General features: G+C 41.0%; 1 protein-coding gene across 7 annotated transcripts in view; it reads right to left on the reverse strand.

Annotated features, from left to right (window-relative positions):
• The window catches only part of WAC (WW domain containing adaptor with coiled-coil), an 83,441-nt gene that overhangs the window by 29,882 nt on the left and 40,209 nt on the right, over positions 1 to 13,350 (reverse strand). For all 7 annotated transcript variants that reach the window (XM_082838495.1, XM_082838492.1, XM_082838497.1 and 4 more), the window contains exon 4: positions 5,137 to 5,243. In XM_082838495.1, coding sequence (XP_082694621.1) covers positions 5,137 to 5,243 — 107 coding nt within the window. The remainder of the gene's footprint in view (positions 1 to 5,136; positions 5,244 to 13,350) is intronic.

Consider the following 13,350-nt stretch of genomic DNA (forward strand, 5'->3'; position numbering starts at 1 on the left):
GCCCATCCTTCTTCTGGGCTCACCACAGTGCAGAGGAACACAATTTTAAAGCGTAAGGAAAGGGACTCTTATGTACTGCCTACCCAGCTTTCTTTAATCTACCACACAGGAACAAGCTGAAAGAACTTACAAGTTGTCCACAGGTCACAAAAGTAATCAGTGGCAGAAGAAAGGATCAAAACTCAGGTTTCTGGACATCTATTACTTCCACTAAGTCAATACCAATTTTGGAAATGTCTTAAGAATTCTGAGGACAGTTGAAGAAACGATGCAGATTATGCTCTCAGGCTGGTGTTCAAAATCATGAAGCTGCTGGAAATCAGCCCTGTGCTTCCAAACCTCTAAAGACCAGTGGAGAGTGAACTCTCAAGCCCTCTAGCTCCCAGGAGGCTTTGCCAGGCTGCAGGAAACCCAACCACAGAAGGCGGAATTCAAAAGGCTCTTTTCCACCACCTACCACTCCCTACACCTACATTAGTATATGCCAGCTGAGCCCCTCTACGGAGGTATCTGCAAGATTTGGTTTGCTGGGCAAGTGGCCACGTGGGGTTACTAGTTTGGTCTGGAGAGGCAGAAGGAGATTTGAGGCAGGGGAACAGAGGCCACCAGAGTGGAGCAGAGGGTCTAAGCCCGCGCCCCTCACAGCGGTGCCTGTGCCGGCTGTGGCCTGTCTGGAGAGAAGAGGAGCCCGCGGCACAGCGCATGCTGACACACTGCTTCCCGAGCCAAAGGCCCGCTTCCGGGACAGACGCTGCCACCGCTCAACTAGGCAGTGCGTTTGACGGCAGTCAATCTGCACTCTGGCACAGCCTCCAGGACGGTTCAAAGTTCACAGACCAGAACCCTGAAGAGCATGGATGGGTTCACCAAACCCTAGGCTGGTACGAGTTAATGTCTTACTTAACAGAATGTGCTCCAGGTACAGCACTGCAATCACGTACTAGTAACTTCAGCTCATCTTCTCCACCCTACTTCTATCCTCAAAAAAACGTTAAGGAAAAAACCTTTAAGTAACAGGGTAATGTTTTTAAATGCTGATATGCAACAGGAGGTATTAAATTCCCCCCCCCCCCGTTGTATTTTTTTCAGCCTTACTAAGGTATAACTGACAAATAAAATTGTAAGACATTTAAAGCGCACACAGTAACGACTGGACGCCCACGTTCACTGGGAAGGGTTTGCTCGTCTAGTTAACTACCATGTCTGTCTCGTCACCTCACTCACAGGCGCTTCTTCTGGTTAGAACACTGACGCTCTACTCTCTTAGCAAATTTCCATGACACAATACAGCGTCACCAACTATAGTCATCACGTTATATATTAGATTCTCAAGTTCCTTGATTAAAAAAAGGTATCTAAAATTAAGAATTAAACAAAAGTTTTGCAAACATTTCAAGTTTTCTAAATTAGGCTTGCTGTAGTTGCCAAGTGCTGCCCAGGAACCCTTGAGGGACCCTGAGATCATTCACAAAATCACAACTATTTTCATAAATAGTTTCATAAATAATACTCAGATAATTTTGTCTTTTTCCTCCTCATTCTATCACAAGAACACAGGGGAGTTTTCTCAGAGGCTTTATGGGAGATCTGATATCACAAAAGACTGAAGGTAGAACAACTATGAAATTCTATGTTTCTTCTCCCTACTCAGGCATTTAAAGAGATGCTCAATGTCTATTTTTCAAAAAAATATAAAGTTATTTTTCAAAAAAAATATTAAATGTGTTGACATGTAACAGCTTTACAATTTTTAAATTATCTTTCAAATTTATCAATTTTAATTTTTAATATGGTTACTCACGACGGAGTCCACATAAACAGAAGCTCTCAATTTCATGAATATAGAGGCCCTGAGACTACGAAGCATGAATGGCTGCTCTCTAAGAATGGCACTCAATAGTTCCTGTAGCACCCATCTACTCTTCAGTTCAAAATGACTTTTAGAACTTATATCAATGCTGCTTTTCTCTTCTTAAATAAAAAAGCATCTCCCTATTTACTCTCTCCAAAATACAGAGTTCCACCACTTCTTCTCAAAGTTAAACTATGGAAAATAAAGTGTTAATCTCGGAATTTAATTATGCACTGTTAATGAAGAACAGTTCATTAAATAACATCAAAGATGGCACTCACTGTAACAAAGAATTTCATGGAGTCCTAAGAGTTCTATGGTTAAGTAGAATATCTTCAGTCAAGACTGGTTACAGAGAATAGATCTGAAGAAGAACCTCCAACTTAAAACCTCCAGAAGATATTTAATTGATAACAGAAGATATTTAATTCATAACAAGGGGAGCTGGAGTATAAATGCAAAGTAACCTAGGACTGAATTTAAAGCACTTCCAGCAAATCAAAATTGGTAAACGATACTTAAGGGAAGATTCCAATTATAATGTCTTTAAAGGGAAATAAATTTCTCTTCCTAAATAAACAGATTTTCTGAATAAAGAGATCTCTTTAAAAAAATCAGGAATATGCATAACATAATCTAAGGCAGCCTACATGTCTGTAAATCCTACCATGATTTACATTAGGAAGCAGGAGGCGTTCAACAGGCTACATATTTAAATTCAACGAGGCCTACCTGTGAATATCTTCATACTAAAAAAAACAAGGTAACTGCAACTCGACTTCCAACAGTTAACTTGATAAATATAAATCACCCATACAAACACATATCTGTGTGCCTAACTCCAAATAATACTGCTACTGATTTTCAAAGACATATTTAAAGCTCAGAAAGCACAAAATAAAAACCCACTTTAAAAAAAAGCTATTCCGTATTTTAACCTGGGTTAAAATAATGTGTTGACCTGGGTTACCTGATATTCTTCTGTTCATCTCTTCTTTCATTATGAAAGTATTAATGAAAGGTGACCTTATGTTTTACCTTACTACTCAAAAACCTTCCACTGGAAGTGATTTTAGGACAAAGTCAGTTTACAAGTAACCTTCAGAGATGTTCAAAACCCAGGCTCTCAGGTAACATTAAATTATAGTTTGCAAAAATGTCATTCCCCCTGGGTACATTATGGTGAAAAAGACCACTACTTGAGGTTAATTATATACCCAGAGTTGAAATCTACAGAAAGGGGAACCCTGATTCTGAAAACACATGACATTTAATCCGTCTTCAGTTTCCACTCACACAGCGCAGTCCCCTGACACCCTTTAGAATTTGGATCTTTCAAACTTATCTGATGCCCATTATTTATTCTTTCTGATTTCATTATGTCAATCCATTTCTTGAAAATCAAAATAATCAGAAACTGTTTTCCCTGAATAAGGAATTTTTGCCACCAAAACGATGTCCACATGGCCCGCCTCTGTCCTAATAGCAAATACCAAATCTAAACTGTCAGTAATAAAGGAAACATTAGGTTAGTGCTAGCCTGTTAATTTAATGGGGCCATTTCTCACAAAAATAGAGACACACATTGCAAAATGCTGAGTATATGTCTTAGTGAAAGTGATTCAGCACAAGCAGTGTGATGACAACACCTGTGAAGGTTCATCAAGCTGTCGTCTCAGTCTCGATACCACCCTTTCTCTATTCTGTGATGCTAAGGCTGGGATAACGCCAATTACATTCTGTTTAGCCAGCTGGCTTCCTCTTAGATTCTGCCAATACCAGGCATTAGAGGAGGGATGAAAGGCAGGAGGAAGAAGCCTTGCAGTGCAGCGGGTTCCATTTTCCAGCTCTCAACCCAGAATCAGAACCAGCTTCGTTGTACCTCGCAGAGGTACCATCACCAACCGTGCAAGGCTCTTCCTCTGAGCAACTGGGTTCTGATAACCCCAACCTCTTCCTTTTGCTCCCAGCCGTCAGGGGTAATCACTATATGTTTCTTTTCCTTTCCTGTATTTGAAATTCTCTATGCTAAAATAACCGGTATGAGTCCTGTTTTCCTAATTGGACCCTAAAAACTACTCTAAAATTTTTATGAAAATCGCTGATGTCTCAATTTTCTATGGAAATGTACTATCTACACTGATTCAACAAGAGACAAATAATAATAAACCCCAAGGGTTTTCAGTACCGATTCAGGTATGATGATCACCTGAGTCACAAAGGCAATGTCTGCCGGATTCAGCCTACACTTCTACAGCCTTCTAGTTGCTCTTCCTTCCTATAATGTATTTTCCTATCATGTTTTTAAAATTGCAAACATGGTACTTCACTGATTTTACCCTTTAGTAGCTCTCCACTGCCTTTACATATAGTTCATATTCCCTGGAAAGGCAGAGAATGCTTTGTAATCCGGCCCCATTTCTCTCTGTAACCTGAGCCCCTGCCATTCCTCCACACCATCGAAATCTGTGTTCTGCAAACATGTGGTGTTATTTCATACTTCTACGTCTTTGTAGGTGCTGTTCCTTTTCATGCTACACGAATTCCAACCTCTTCCACTGCGTGGGTTACAGTCAGTCTGTTGGCCAGCACATCTTCCTCTTCCAGGCTGCAGCCCCCCTCGAGGGCTCCCCAGCAACATTAACATGCATCATTTTAATGGTTTACTTTTCAGTCTCCACCATAGGTCCAAAAGTTCCTTTAAGATGGGCTACATTTTCTCAGTTCTATACATCAACAACCTAGCATATGCCTGGGAAATTGAAACCTTATTTTTGAATGAATGTATTAAAACTTTTGTTTGAACCTTGACTCTAAAAAGTTCAACCTGAGTAATAGTTAACTTCATTAACAATTACTTCATTTTTAGAAATACCTACAATTCCTCACTGGGTTTCATGCCTTTCAGGAGAGGGACCTCTATGTCACTAGTGTCTTGTAGAGTATGTAATACAAGTAGACACTCAATAAATTTATAGAATTTTTTTTAACAGAAGTTTATAGATTATGAGAAGAAGCAGCTCCAGTTAAGCCACAAGTTTCACAGTCTAGAGTTCTGTGTATCTCAAATATCACAATGGTAAATTCTGCTCCACAGAGGAATGCAAACAATATTATTTCTTGGTGAAACAATACCAAGATGGCATATTTGGACCACGCTCAGTTCGAATAATAAGGCCAGCTCATTAGTTCAAGTGCGTTAAGAAAAGATCAACTTTGATTTAAAAACAATTTTTTTGCAATGAATTCCAAAAACACAAAATTGGGCATGTTTATATACTTACTGCATCTGAAGTTTTGCTTGGATTACTGCTTGGATTAGAAGAATGTGAATTTGAACTATGAAGAGCACTGTGGTTGTGTGAATTTTCTTGGGGAGAGTAACTGGTCCCTTAAAAAATAAAAAGCAAAGTGAATTATAAGTCATATTTGATGTTTGCACTGCTTTCTATCATACTACAGATCACTGTATATCACTAACTCATCATTGCAAAACCTCATTTTTATCATTTCTAGCAACTTGTAGCTTTTTATAAAATAAAAGTTCTAATAAAGACACAACGTACATAGAGAAAAAGAAAAAAGTTCAACTGACAGAGAACTAGAAGTCACAATTATCCAGTACGTTTTTGCAATTATTTTTCAACTTCTTAAACAGTTTCCACACTTGCTCTTTTAACTTTTGCCAAATTTCAACTAAAACAGTATGAAGTTTTCAAAAAGTTAAGTTTCAGGAAAGGTGCCTGCTTTCAAGATGATGAAGATGGCATCGTATCTCCTCACTACAGGACCAACTCTTCCTAAAAACTGCTTAAAAGTAATTCATGAGTTTTATGAATAATCTACACATCTCAGAGACCATCAGGGATGACGGTTTCTATTGTCTTAAGAAAAACCAAGATATAAATACCCACACTTGATTAATGATACAAAAAGGTCCACTACAAAAATCTAATTGTTAGTACTTCAATTTCATTCCATGTATTTATTTTTCAGCATCAAGGTAACATAATTCAACTCCCCACACCCAAAAATGAGCTAGCAAGTGGTATGGAGGCTACAAGACAATGAACAAAAACTGGAAGTGGGAAGAGCAATTTAGATGGTCCAGTGGTCCTGGAAATTAATTAGCAGTCAGAACCAGAGCTGTTATGAGAAGAAATGAATAAGAATTAACCATTTCAATCAACAGGAACAACTACAGGCCTACCTCTGTTCTACTGGGCTTTGCTTTATTGCGCTTCAGTTACTGGGTTTCTTACAAATCGAAGGTCTGCGGCAATCTTAGATCTATCAGCGCCATTTTTCCAACAGCACTGGCTCACCCCGCGTCTCTGTGTCGCAGTTTGGTAATTCTCGCGGTATTTCAAACTTGTTCGTGTTACTCTATTTGTTATAGCGATCCGTGGTGAGTGACCTTTGAGTTGCACTGTAACTGTTCTGAAGCACCACCAACCACCTCCACTGCCCCGCCTCGGGCCACGCTCTTCCCTGAGACACAGCAATGCTGAAATGAGGCCAGTTAATAACCCTACAATGGCCTCTCAGTGCTCAGTGACACAAAGAGTCACACGTCTCTCACTCCGAGTGAAAAGCCAGACATGGTGAAGCTCAGTGAGGAAGGCTGGTCGAAAGCCAAGACGGGAAGCAAGCTGGGCCTCTTGCACCAAACAGTTAGCCAAGCTGTGAATGCGAGAGAAAAGTTCTAGAAGGAGAATTAGAAGTGCTGCTCCAGTGAACACAAGGAAGAAAGAGCAACAGCCTTAACTGCTCATGTGGGGAAAGTTTTACTGAGCTGGACAGAAGATCAAACCAGCCACAACATTCCCCTAGGCCAGAGCCTAGTCCAGAGCAAGGCCCCAACTCTCTTCAATTCTACGAAGGCTGAGAGAGGTGAGGAAGCTGCAGAGAAAAGTCTGAAGCTAGCAGAGGTTGGCTCATGAGGCTGAAGGAAAGAAACGGTCTCCATAACATCGAAGTGCAAGGTGAAGCCACAAGTGCTGACGTAGAAGCTGCAGCAAGTCACCCAGGAGATCTAGCTAAGATCATTCATGAAGGTACCTACACTCAACAGATCTCCAATGTAGACTGAAAGAGCCTTCTGTTTCATAGAGAGAAGTCAATGGCTGGCATCAAAGCTTCAAAGGACAGGCTGACTCTCTCAAGGGCTAAGGCAGCTGGTGACTTGAAGTTGAAGCCAATGCTCATCTACCATCTGAAAATCCCAGGGCCCTCAAGAACTCTGTGCTAAATCTATCTACTCTGCCTGTGCTCTGTAAAAGGAACAGCAAAGCCTGGATGACAGCCCATCAGTTTATAACATGGTTTACTGAATATGTTCAGCCCACTGCTGAGACCTACTGCTAAGAAAAAAAGATTCCTTTCAAAATATTACAGCTCACTGACTAGGCATCTGGTCACCCAAGAACTCTGATGGAGATGGACAAGATTCGTGTTGTTTCCATGCCTGTTAACACAACATCTATTCTGCAGCCCATGGATCAAGGCTCACTTCAACTTCCTGTTCTTTTTTGAGAAATACATTTCATAAGGCTATAGTTGCCACAGACAGTGAGCCTTCTGACTGATCTAGGTAAAGTGAATTGAAAACCCTCTGGAAAGGATTCACCATTGTAGATGCCGTTAAGAACATTCATGATTCACGGTAAGAGGTCAAAATATCAACATTCACAGAAGTTTGGAAGAAGCTGATTCCAACCCTCACGGATGACTTTGAGGGGTTCAAGACTTCGGTGGAGGAAGGAACTGCAGACATGGAGGAAACAGCAAGAGAACTAGAAGTGGAGCTGAAGATGTGACTGAATTACTGTAATCTCATGATAAAACCTGAATGGATGAGGAACTGCTTCTCATGGATAAGCGAAAAAAGTGGTTTCTTGAGATGGAATCTACTCCTCGTGAAGATGCTGTGAAGACTGTTTGAAATGACAACAAAGGATTTAGAATACTCAGTAAACTTAGTTGATAAAGCAGCAGCAGGGTTTGAGATCATGGATTCCAATTTTCAGAAACAGGGTTTTTTTTTTGTTTTAACATCTTTATGGGAGTATAACTGCTCTACAATGGTGTGTTAGTTTCTGCTTTATAACAAAGTGAATCAGTTATACATATACATATGTTCCCATATCTCTTCCCTCTTGCGTCTCCCTCCCACCCTCCCTATCCCACCCCTCTAGGTGGTCACAAAGCACCGAGCTGATCTCGCTGTGCTATGTGGCTGCTTCCCACTAGCTATCTATTTTACATTTGGTAGTGTATGTATGTCCATGCCACTCTCTCACTTCGTCCCAGCTTACCCTTCCCGCTCCCTGTGTCCTCAAGTCCATTCTCTACGTCTGCATCTTTATTCCTGTCCTGCCCCTAGGTCCTTCAGAACCATGCTTTTTTTTTTTTTTTAAGATTCCATATATATGTGTTAGCATACAGTATTTGTTTTTCTCTTTCTTACTTCACTCTGTATGACAGACCCTAGGTCCACCCACCTCACTACAAACAACTCAATTTCATTTCTTTTCATGGCTGAGTAATATTCCACTGTATATATGCGCCACATCTTCCTTATCCATTCATCTGTCGATGGACACTTAGGTTGCTTCCATGTCCTGGCTATTGTAAATAGAGCTGCAATGAACATTGTGGTACATGACTCTTTTTGAATTATGGTTTTCTCAGGGTATATGGCCAGGAGTGGGATTGCTGGGTCACATGGTAGTTCTATTTTTAGTTTCTTAAGGAACCTCCATACTGTTCTCCACAGTGGCTGTATCAGTTAGTTTACATTCCCACCAACAGTGCGAGGGTTCCCTTTTCTCGACACCCTCTCCAGCAATTACTGTTTGTAGACTTTTTGATGATGGCCATTCTGACAGGTGTGAGGTGATACCTCACTGTAGTTTTGATTTGCATTTCTCTAATGATTAGTGACGCTGAGCATTCTTTCATGTGTTTGTGGGCAATCTGTATATCTTCTTTGGAGAAATGTCTATTTAGGTCTTCTGCCAGGGGCTTTTTGAATAGGGACTAGATTTCACATTCTATGAAACAGATTTATCTAGAACACTTAGCAAAACTAACAACTGTAACTTAAAAAAAAGAAATGAGGAGGAAAAGGAATTTAGAAGTGGATCAAGAAGTCTCTTCCATTAAAAAGATGGGGACTTCCCTGGTGGCGCCGTGGTTAAGAATCCGCCTGCCAATGCAGGGGACACGGGTTCGATCCCTGCTCCGGGAGGATCCCACATGCTGCGGAGCAACTAAGCCCATATGCCACAACTACTGAGCCCGCGTGCCACAGCTACCGAAGCCTATGCACCTAGAGCCCGTGCTCCGCAATGAGAAGCCCACGCACGGCAACAAAGAGTAGCCCCTGCTCTCCGCCAACTAGAGAAAGCCTGCGCGCAGTGACAAAGATCCAACACAGCCAAAAATAAATAAATTAAATTTTTTTTAAAAAGATGAAAGTTAGGGGACGCACATAGAATATAATAAACAAGCACTATGAGCTCAGAATGAAGTAACGGCATGGCGAGAGAAAAGGCAATGACCAGGATTTAATCTTGGATAGGACCCAAGTTACTGGGGAAACTAGAAGCAGCTTCAGATCCAAAAAAGCGAGTGATATGACTAAAGACAGAAGGGGGTTAAGTGCCCAGCAACATGTAGCTGATACAAGAGAGGAACTTTCCCAGCAAGACCGCTGCTTGAGATGCCTGACAGTTTCTTCATCATCTACTTACTTTTAAATTTGTCTTGCTGGATCGTATGATTTATGTAAAACACCCTAAACTTTTTTTTAATACAGCAGTCAATGAATTCTTCAATAAACACTGTAAGAATGAACACGACTGAAAGAAGAAATCAGTCAAGAATAAGCTCACGCATACAGGAAGGTTAGCACGGAAACTAAGACTGCGGTCCTCAGAAAAGCCTGCTTGCAGAGTTGGTCCCTGGCTGGCACAGTGACTCTTCAGGAGGAAGAGCTGCCACAACAGTAACTGCCGAGAGTGGCTGACTGTGGCTAAGCTGTTGTGCAGACGATATGGTTTATGCTGAACACCTGCTTTCCTACTGAGACTCCAGACTTCTGGTGAAAACTAGGCAGAGATGCCTACCTAAGAACCCAAATCCAATAGAAACCTTGGGTACTAAATCTCTAATAAGCTTTCCTGGTGGACAACATTTCACCAGTGTTGTCACAATTCGTTGCTGGAGGAATGAAGCGTCTGCTTGTGTGACTCCACTGGGGCAAGATTCTTAGAAGCTTTTTGCACCTGGTGTCTTCCAGGTTTTGCCCCAGATGCCTTTTCCCTTTGCCGACTACGTTTCGTATTCTTTCATGGTTCGTAAGCCATGGCCATGTTAATCAAGGTCCTATGACTCCTCTTAAGAGGATCACCAAACCTGGGGGTGGTATGAGAACCCCATCGCATTCAGTTACAAAGAAAAATCAATACTCCAAATTAGACTTTAAAGAAAATCTCTGCTCTATGGCAAAATTTGCACTTTTCAGATGTAACTCATGAATTTCTTTTTTTTTTTAAATCAAGCTTTACAGCTGCATGCAAATAAAAAAAAAAACAGTAATATGGACTACTACAACACCATACTTATATACACGACGAGTTGAGATTTCCACGGAAATTTCCATAAATATGTTGGCAATGTTGAAGAAAAGGCCGATATTACTGACTGAAATGATCCCCAGAGTAGTTCACTGAGAAGCCTGAGTTAGATGCCCTGACATTTATTTGCATACGTTCTTAAGCAAGATGTAAGTCTATGAGATTAAAGTGCCACACAAAAGTTTCTTAGAAGACATGATAGGGAGAGTACTCTATAAGCCTAAGATTGATTAGAAATGAAATCTATTGATGTCTCATGAGGTTAAGATACAGGAATTCACTTTAGTGTTAGTCTTCATATCCATGGAAATTCAAAAAATTGACAAGCACCCAATTAAGCTCTTAACCTCTGAAGAAGTGACGTGTCTTCCACCAGCCTGATAGACGTTATGGGACAGTTCTCAGGTCTACTCTCAGTGCTTTCAGAGGGCGTGACGTAACAAGTAGAAACCATAAGCACCAAGGCACACCAGCATAAGACTTCATAATCGAGAGAAAAACGGCATCAGCTGTTAAGAGGAAAGTCATTTGCAGAAACAGGAGCTTTCTGAATGGGGACTAGACTCCACATTCTACGAAACAGATTTATCTAGAACACTTCGCAGAACTAACAACTGTTAACTTAAGAAAGAAGTGAGGAGGACTTCCTTCCCTGGAGGTCCAGTCGTTAGGACTCGGTGCCTTCACTGCTGAAGGCGCGGGTTCTATCCCTGGTCGGGGAACTGAGATCCCAGAAGCCACGAGGTGTGGCCAAAACAAAAGGAAAAAAAGAAAAGAAAAAAGAAGTGAGGGGCAAGAGTGAGATACAGATATTTTACTGCAAGACTAGGGATAAACTCACATTCCTAAGGAACCAAACTAAGTGAAAGGTGTTACAGGAAGCATGATAGAGCCGGCAACAGAGCTGTGGATCAGCGCCAGAAGCATGCACTTAGAACTGATGGCAGGGCAGCTCTGCCTCTGAGGATCAGGACCAGGATAAGCTGAACAAAGGTAACTCTCCATTTAAAAAGCTACAGTTTATATTATCTTCCAAAGCACTGGGGGGGGGGGGGGAGGCATTAAAAGCACTGAGGCTTCTAATTTCTCCATGTAGTCCTTCCCAACATGAAGTAACATGCAAGCAGGAAAACAAGGTCAGAGCAATGATTACGGTTATGATTTTCTACAGCCGTACCTTAAAGTGCTACAGAACAGTGTTTCTTTGAAAACTCCTATTTTATCTTAAAAACTCACATAAACTGTTATATCCTATCCCATGATGGATGGATTTGTATGTTTCAGGATAAGAAGAGAAGGGTTTTTTTTTTTTAAGTAGTAGTAGTAGTAGTAGTATAATGTGGAGTCTAAAGCTGAGAGAAAGAATAAGTGATTTGAGGATGGTAACATATCCAAAGAAAAGCAGAGCCATGCATAAAACCTGAACTCAGATTTTCAATGCTAAATCCAGAGATTTACATACCTGTATGCTGGTGAGAGATCATCTCATAGATGCTGTTTGGCCCAACAAAGTAATGGAAGCAAAAACTGTCTGTATGTCTGGTGCCCTAAAAAAAATTATGCTTTCTTTACATTACCAAGAAAAAGGCTTGCTACTTGAAAGAAACAGAAATTATCTCCTTGAGAAAAGTAGAAATTGTGGCTAAGTGGAATAAAATTGGTTTTAAGCAATACACATTTAAACCAACCTTAAAAAATTAAAGTTAAGACTGATAAAGCAAGTATTCAAGACTTCTAAGAAAGGGATACTACTGAGAATTACTTGAGGTCTTGCTTTTGGGAGGGGGCAGAAGGCGGGGCGGGGGGGCGGTTTATGTTTATCCTTGCAACTTGATCGACCTACAGGAGTGGGCAACGTTCTCCTGTCCCGAGCTCCAACCCAAGGCAGACATGAAAAGGAGATGTGGCAACATGACTGGATGCTAGTATCACACGAGAACACAAGGATCCAACCTGCTGGGTGTGTGGTGCAGCCACAGCCACTTAAGTACTGTCCACGGCTACTTTTGCTCTTTTCACTGTGGCAATGACTATGCGGACTGGAAGACTAGAATTTTTACTATCCAGCCCTTTAAGAAAGAGTTTGCTCACGTGAAAGAACACTCACTTCACTAATCATCAGAGAAATGAAAATCAAAACTATAATGAGATATCATCTCACACCAATCAGAATGGCCATCATCAAAAAATCTAGAAACAATAAATGCTGGAGAGGGTGTGGAGAAAAGGGAACCCTCTTGCACTGCTGGTGGGAATGTGAATTGGTACAGCCACTATGGAGAACAGTAGGGAGGTTCCTTAAAAAACTACAAATAGAACTACCATATGACCCAGCATCCCACTACTGGGCATATACCCTGAGAAAACCATAATTCAAAAAGAGTCATGTACCAAAATGTTCATTGCAGCTCTATTTACAATAGCCTGGAGATGGAAACAACCTAAGTGCCCATCATCGGATGAATGGATAAAGAAGATGTGGCACATATATACAATGGAATATTACTCAGCCATAAAAAGAAACGAAATTGAGCTATTTGTAATGAGGTGGATAGACCTAGAGTCCGTCATACAGAGTGAAGTAGGTCAGAAAGAGAAAGACAAATACCGTATGCTAACACATATATATGGAATTTAAGGGAAAAAAATGTCATGAAGAACCTAGGGGTAAGACAGGAATAAAGACACAGACCTACTAGAGAATGGATTTGAGGATATGGGGAGGGGGAAGGGTAAGCTGGGACAAAGTGAGAGAGTGGCATGGACATATATACACTACCAAACGTAAGGTAGATAGCTAGTGGGAAGCAGCCGCATAGCACAGGGAGATCAGCTCGGGGCTTTGTGACCACCTGG

The sequence above is a fragment of the Leucopleurus acutus genome (assembly GCF_964270905.1).
Source record: "Leucopleurus acutus genome assembly, chromosome: 1".
Lineage (NCBI taxonomy): Eukaryota > Metazoa > Chordata > Mammalia > Artiodactyla > Delphinidae > Leucopleurus > Leucopleurus acutus.